This window comes from Vombatus ursinus, unplaced genomic scaffold, assembly GCF_900497805.2.
Source record: "Vombatus ursinus unplaced genomic scaffold, bare-nosed wombat genome assembly UNPS02014793.1, whole genome shotgun sequence".
NCBI classification, from domain to species: Eukaryota; Metazoa; Chordata; class Mammalia; order Diprotodontia; family Vombatidae; genus Vombatus; species Vombatus ursinus.
Window position 1 is genome coordinate 15,893,116 of NW_020954571.1, and position 7,480 is coordinate 15,900,595.

The 7,480-nt window shown below is 41.8% G+C and overlaps 1 protein-coding gene across 1 annotated transcript; it reads right to left on the minus strand.

Moving 5' to 3' along the window:
• Nucleotides 1-1,250: 1,250 nt before the first annotated feature.
• On the minus strand, nucleotides 1,251-7,216 carry CCL22 (C-C motif chemokine ligand 22). The gene is made up of 3 exons (XM_027869605.1): nucleotides 7,030-7,216; nucleotides 5,194-5,317; nucleotides 1,251-1,563 (listed from the first exon to the last, which is right to left on the minus strand). The coding sequence occupies exons 1-3, from the start codon at nucleotides 7,097-7,099 to the stop codon at nucleotides 1,473-1,475; spliced, it is 285 nt and encodes a 94-aa protein (XP_027725406.1). The 5' UTR covers nucleotides 7,100-7,216; the 3' UTR covers nucleotides 1,251-1,472.
• Between the last annotated feature and the right edge of the window lie 264 nt (nucleotides 7,217-7,480).

The following is a 7,480-nucleotide window of genomic DNA, read 5'->3' on the forward strand; positions in this document are numbered from 1 at the left end:
ATATCTAAATCCAAATTTCACAGAAGAAATTCCTTTAATTAAAGGATTTGTTCTGTGAAACTTGGACTCAGTCAAAAGGCTGACCTTGAGGACTGAGAGGGCCACATGTAGCATTGAGGCCACAGGTTCCTCACCCCATAAGTATAAACCTATGAAAGGAGACCTCTCCCTTCCTAGTAATTTATTAATTTTTTTTTTTTGGTGAGGCAATTGGGGTTAAGTGACTTGCCCAGAGTCACACAGCTAGTGAGTGTTATGTGTCAGAGGTCATACTTGAACTCAGGTCCTCCTGACTGCAGGACTGGTGCTCTATCCACTGCACCACCTAGTTGCCACTTATTCATTATTTTCAGGTTGCAGTCAGGATCTCAGTGCTGGCTCTCTTCCAAAGGATTGGGCAGTTAATCTAATTTCCCTTTCTGGCCATCATGAAAGGCCTAATCTGTCCTAGAGGGACCTTATAGAGAGCTCTCTCTTCAGTCATAGCATCCCTAGGAACCTCTCAGAAGGTACTAGGATTTGGACCCTGTGACCAAAAAGTTCCCAGTCAAACCCCACTCTCACCCTTAGAAAAAGAAAATCTCTCCCATTCAGGTTCTTAAAATGCTTAAAATAAATTGGCCATTAAAGATTTGCTTCTTTGGGTTAATCTTGTCTTCTTTTAAAATGCAAATCTTGGCTGGAGGTGGGAGGAGGGGTGAGGTGGCAGTCCTGTAAACATATAAAGCCATTATTAAGTAATACACACTCATGCATTAATTATTCAATCATCTGTTCCAGGGCTTAGTCAAGTCAGGATATGTTTTTGGAGAGGAAGGAAGGAAACATTTTATACTATAAGGCAAGCGTTCTTACCCTGAGGTCTGTGAATTAAATTTTTTTTTTAAATAATTTTTTCAATATAATTGGTTTCCTAGGGCAGCTAGGATAGAGCTCTGGCCTTAGAGTCAAGACGACATGAGTTCAAATTCAGCCTTAGACACTTGACACTCTCTTTAGCTCTCTATCTAATTGGTTTCCTTTGTAATCCTATATATTTTATTCTATGCATTTAAAACCATTATTCTTACACGAGAATATTCTATCACACACACACAAAATTAAGAAGCCTTGCCATAGGGCATCAGAGGAGAAAGCAGGACTGGAGACGATGTGTATTGGCACGTGGAGGGGAGAGGACAGTGATCATAAGGATGCTGTATCTACAGGTTAGGGGAGGACAAAGGTAGTGGAGTTTAAAAAAAAAAGAATAGTGGGAAATGTCATGTATTTGGCACACTTTAAAATTGAAATCAGACTGGTTGGGTGGGTACTGCAGACCTTAGCCTTATTTCTTCTGGGCATGGCCCAACACTGCACACAGTAACTATTGATATCGATCGCCCATAAAGAATGGAGATCAAGGAGGAGGCATCTAGGAACGTCTGGAAAGAGAGACATTCAGTGCTTCCATAGCGAGGCTGGACCTCTTCTCAGTGTTTCTTTTTGAGAGCCATGATGGCATGCTTCACCCAGGCCTTCTGAGGGTCTGCACAGATCTGACGATTTTTCATTGTTAGCAGGCTAGAAAAAAGAGTTAAAGAAATGTCGTCATCAGTGAGTGAGATCCCAGCTTGTCCAGAGTTCAGCATTTATTAAGTCCCTGTTGTGTGCAGAGTACCCTTCTATCACTTAGAAGGGCAATGCATACAAAGGGGAATGGAGAGGACAGGGGGAGGGATGAGTTTGTTTTTAAAGTACTTATTATTTGAAAAATAAAAATAATCAACTATCAAAAAAAAAAAAGGAAAAACTAAACAAAAACAGTAGATCTATAGCTCACTTCCCCTTTTCTCACCCTCAGTCTCCCCATCTGAAAAATGAGGGGATTGGATTAGATGACCTTTAAAGACCCTTCCAGCTCTAACATTTGAAGTTCTAAAGTCTTTTTTCATTCTAACAGTCTTCATTCTATGCTCCATCATCTGTACTCTGAGCAGGAGTCAGTCAGTCAACAAACATTTATTAAGTGCCTACTATGCATCAGGCACTATGTCCTAAGATCTAGGGATACCAAGAAAGGTGAAAGATAGCTCCCTGATCTCAAGAAGCTCATGGTCTAATGAGGGAAATGACATGCAAATGACTGTATACAAATAGTACAAACCATGCTCAAGTGCAAACATGTCTATAGCACCTTGGGGTGTACAAAGCATTTTCCTTACAACAACTCTATGAGGTAGGTAGCACAAGTATTACTATCCCCACTTTACAGATGAAGAAACTAAGGCTCAGAGAGGATTAGTAGCTTATGTGCCCAAAGTCACATAGCTACTAAATGGCAGAGTCAAAATTCAAATCCAGTTCTCCTTTCTTCAAATTCAACCATCTCTCTCTCTCTCTCTCTCTCTCTCCATTGCACCATTCCACATCTCAAATAATTTTCAGCTCTTATGAACTTTATTCTCTTTTCAGGTTTTCATCCTCTTCTTCTCCTCCACTGAGAAGCAAGAAAAAACAAAACCCTTATTACAAATACACATAGTCAAGCAAGACAAATTTCTGCTCAATCTTAGGTTCTTGATTCTAAGATTTCTTCTAAAAATAAGTTGATGACTCTATGACCTGAGGAGATAAGAGGGTTTGGTCACTGAGGCAACACAGAGTTGGCAAGAAATTCCAGGAATCCCTGCCTCCCTCCCAGAATCAGTTTATTCTGAAAGTGCATATCTGTTTTAAAATAGACACAAGCTTATTGGTAATGCTGCTCCATGTTCTAAGGCCCCTTCTAGTTCTGACATTCTGATTTTCCAAAAACAGAAGCCTTAGGGCATGACCTGAAGGAGTATATAATACAGGCTGGCATGACAAACATAAGAGGCCTGAGAGAAGCTTCAAAGGATCTGTCCCACCTGTAGGAGGACACAGAAGCAAAGACCGAGGAGTGGACATCAGATATAGGAGCCATCAAGAGCAGTCAGGGCTAATCTGGGAGGGCTTTCTGGAGGAGATCACTCCAAAGCCTGACAATACACACTTTCAGAATGGAGGGAGGCAGGGATTCCTGGAATTTGTCACCAACCCTGTCTTGCTTCAGTAACCAAACCCTCTTATCTCCTCAGGTCATAGAGTCATCAACTTATTTTTACTTTAAAATGTTCAACTGGAAATTGAAGGGCTGCCCATCAATTGGGGAATGGCTGAACAGGCTGTGGTATATGAATGTAATGGAATACTATTGTGCTATAAGAAATGATGAGCAGGCAAACTTTAGAAAAACCTGGAAAGACTTACATGAACCAATGCTGAGTTAAGTGTGCAGAACCAGGACAACATTGTACACAGTAACAGCAACATTGTACGATAATTAACTATGACAGACTTAGCCCTTCTCAGCAATACAATGATCCAAGACAATTCCAAAAGACCCATGATGGAAGATGCTGTCCACCTCCAGAGAAAGAACTATGGAGTCTGAATGCAGATCAAAATATACTATTTCCATGTTTTTTTTTTTTTGTTTGTTTTTTGGGGTTTTTTTTTCATGGTTTTTCCCTTTTGTTCTGTTTCTTCTTTCACAACATGTTTGACATGATTGCATGTATATAACCTATATCAGATTGCTTGACTTCTTGAGGAGGGATGAGGGGAGGGAGGGAGAAAAATTTGGAACTCAAAATCTTACAAAAATGAATGTTGAAAACTATCTTTACATGTAATTGGAAAAATAAAATATTATTTAAAATTTTCTTTTGAGTTTCAAATTCCCACTGTACCTTCCTTTCCCGTCTCATTGAGAAGGCAAGCAATTTGACATAGGTTATACGTGTGCAGTCATGCAAAACGTATTTCCATTGTTAGGCATGTGTCACACCCTATTTATCTGTGTGCTTGTCATAACCCACCCATTGCAATCAATTGTCAGTCAATAAACATTTATTGAGTGCTTATTATGTGCCAGGCACTGTGCTGAGTGCCCTCACTATGCAGTGAGGAAAGACCATGTAGACGCTCCCTAGGGCAAGAACTGGGCTGCTTTTCATCTTTATATTCCTCCCTCCTTCTCCCCCACCCCATATACCCAGCTTAATGTCCCACACATAAAAAGTGCTTCAAAATGCTTATAAAACTGCATTGATTTGCCACCTCTTCCTCACTGCTAAAGCTCCAGAGCCTGTGTCCCAACAGAGCCAAGTCTGCCCAAGAAGTAGTCTTCATTAATGACGAGGAATCACTTGTGCTGTTAGCATCCATGGGCTCGGAGGCAGGGAGGCACCGGAAAGAGAGAATTCAAGCCAGGCAAGGCTGGGGCTGGGCTCTCTTGTGCGCTTCAGGCTTCAGAGGTCAATGAGTGCAGAACTAAATAGTCCTCTACCAGCTATGATTTGAGAGGCCCCAGGAAAGTCCTCCATCCTTGCATGGGATCTTAGATTTAGATTTAGATCCTAGATCCTAGAACTGAAAGGGATCTCAAAGAATACCTAATCCAAACCTAGCTTTTCATCTATTTGGAAACAAGGCCCAGGAAATCTTGCTCGTGGTCACATAAATAGTAAGTGTCAGGACAGGATTCAAATCCAGGTCCTCTAACTCTAAACCCAGGGCTCTCTCTCCACTATATTTTGCTGCTTCTCCGTTAAAGTTTTTGTTCCTTTGTATCAAAACATTTCTGCCTTTTTAAACCTGCAAATTTCCTTGGGAGGAGATCCCATTGTTTTCATTATCAAATTAAGTTCTTTTCATTCCACGACACCTCTGTGTAAATCTGATTTTTTCCTGAGAACAGGTTTGAATATGGGGATGAGGACAATGAAGCGCTAGCCTAACTGAATAATTCCTGTGGTTGGCCATTCCAGGCATCCATGGAGAAAATGACATAAATAAGAAAGGGAATTGGAAAGCAGGATAGAGAGTGGTGGGGAGACCTGGGTACAGTCTCTTCCTGAAAACCAGTTGTGTCACTTTCAGTGAATCAATTCTCCCTCTACCCCTCAGTTTCTTCATCTCAAAAATGGGAACAACCAGGGCTAGGCTAGGCTGCCTTCCTACCCCTACTCTCTCAGGGGGTATTCCAAGCCCATCCAAGAGAGAAATATCTTGTCTACTTGCCAACCTACAGAAGGGTCCCACAGCCTGTGGCCAAGATCACCTCTGACATGTGCTCCTCATGACCCTCATCTGCCTCCTTTATATCCCCAGAGAAGAAGTACTCACATCACTCCATGTTTCCGGCAGTTGTTGGAAGTGAAGAAGAAACGGGTCAGAACCTTCAAAGGCAGGGGAAACGAAACGAAGTCCTTGCAACAAATGCTGCTTTCCATGTTTACACCATAGGGGCCTGCCAGGAAAATAATCAGAGCTCTCATTTCTATGGTGTTTTCAAAGAGCTTTCCTCCTGGTGACCTTGTGAGCAGATGTTATTAATCCCTTTTTGTAGATGAGGAGACTGAGTTCTAAAGAGGTGAAATGATTTAAACTAGTAAGTGGTACAAACCAGGATTTGAACCCAAGGCTTCTGACTCTTAAGTCAGTGAGTTTCCAGGATGTCATTGCAGAAAAAGCAAAGAAACCATGTCAGACAGGCCTGGACAACCAGCAATGACCCCAGACCCTGGAACAGAAAGAAATTAGGTGGACCTGAACAAAACTCTGGAGAAGTTAATTTTAATTTTTTTTTTAGTTAATTTGACTGGCATTTATCTAGTGCTTTACCTATATTACTTCCTTTAAGCCCCATAACAGCCCTGTGAGGTGGGTACTACAGTTCAATTAAATTCAACAAACATTTATTATATACCTACTGAGTGAAAGGCCCTAGAGATACAAATAGATATTATTATCCCTAATTTACAGATAAGAAAACCAAGGCCCCGAGAGGTAAAGTTATTTGTTCAGGGTTACACAGCTAGTAAGTGTGAAAGGTAGCCATGGGATAGGAAGCCATATCTGCTTGGGAATAAGTCCAGCATTGTAGTCATGAGGACACATTCCCTCTTCACATCAAGACTTGATTCTTCTCCTCCTCTCTTCCTTCTCCTCCTCCTCCTCCTCCTTCTTCTTCTCCCCTCCTTCCTTTGAAGATGGTAAAATTCTTTAAGGGATTGTGTATTATCACCATGATCATCATCATTGGGATTTACTTCAATTCAACCGTGGTTACCTGGGTGCCTACTCTGCTTGCTGTGCTCAAGCGCTGGAGATTAAAAGATGAAAAAGAAATCACCAGTTCCCAAAGGAGTGGTCACTATTTCCAAATCAAGGAAATTCTCTGTAGTCATTCCACAATGCTTTTCCATTTTTAGAGGTTTTTTTGTTTTTTTGGTTTTTTTGTATTGCACTAGGCAGTCCTCAAATAGTCTGTGGTCTGGTAGGAAGGGTCAGAAGATTACAGATACAAAGCAGGACATGCTAAGAGCCGAGGAGAGGTGTGCACATGGTCTAATGGGCTCAGAGGAGGAAGAGGTTAACCTTGGGTAGAAGGTATCCAGAGAAGCTTCAGGGAGGAAAGAGCACTTAAACTGCAAGACAAATGGGATCTCAGGAGGTAGAAAAGGAGGGATGATATTCTCAGGAGCAGACACAAGTAAAAGTAAGACTCATTCGATGACTCTATTGTTCTATGACACCACAAATTTGGGAAGGTTGGGAGACTTAAAAAAGAAAAGTATCCCATTTGAAAGGAAGAAGGGCTAGTCTATAGTTAAGGGTACACATCATCCAGGCCTCCTCAATGGCCCCTCATGAAAACAAATCATACGCTCCTAAAGATTCGGACTGAAAGGCCTTTCACATTTCTCCAGTTCAGCTCCTTCATGAAGTTCAGAGAGCAGAAGGGACTTGACCCAAAGGGAGAGGACTAGCAGCAGTAGAACCAGGACCAGAACCCAGGTCCCTTAACTTCCAGTCCACTGTCCTTACTGCCCTCTAATAAAAGCATTTTTCCTATCTCTAACCCTTTCCAGGAGGGGCCAAAGAAGACAGGGGATCTTTGTTCAAGGAATTTGAAGTCCAAGAACTCTGTTCCTCACCTCATCCCAGATGCCTCCTTACCTGCTTGAGTGAATGGAAGAGAACTGCCCAAGATCAGGGCCACCAGCAGGGTTGCCTGGATGTAGAGCATAGTTCTCTGGTGTCTATCCTCACCCTGAGCCAGTGATCTTGATCAAGGAATGAAGAGGGTCTGGCTGGTATTTAATCTCGTCTAGCCTGGCCACTACACCCACAGCCCACTTTGAAATTCTTAGTCACTGATGAGGCCAAAATGTTTTTGACATACAAATCGCGAAAGGGGAACTCACCACTTCCTCCCAAATTAAGGAAATTCTCTGTGGCCAGGTAACCATCCCATAGGGACCTTTCTATTTTGATGGGGTTTTTTTCTTTGCCTTTGCATCCCTGGTACTTTGCACGAAATAAGCATCAAATAAATGCTTGTTGAATGAATGAGTTGATGAATGAATGAATGAATGAATGAATGGTGGGAGATAACATTAGAGGTGGT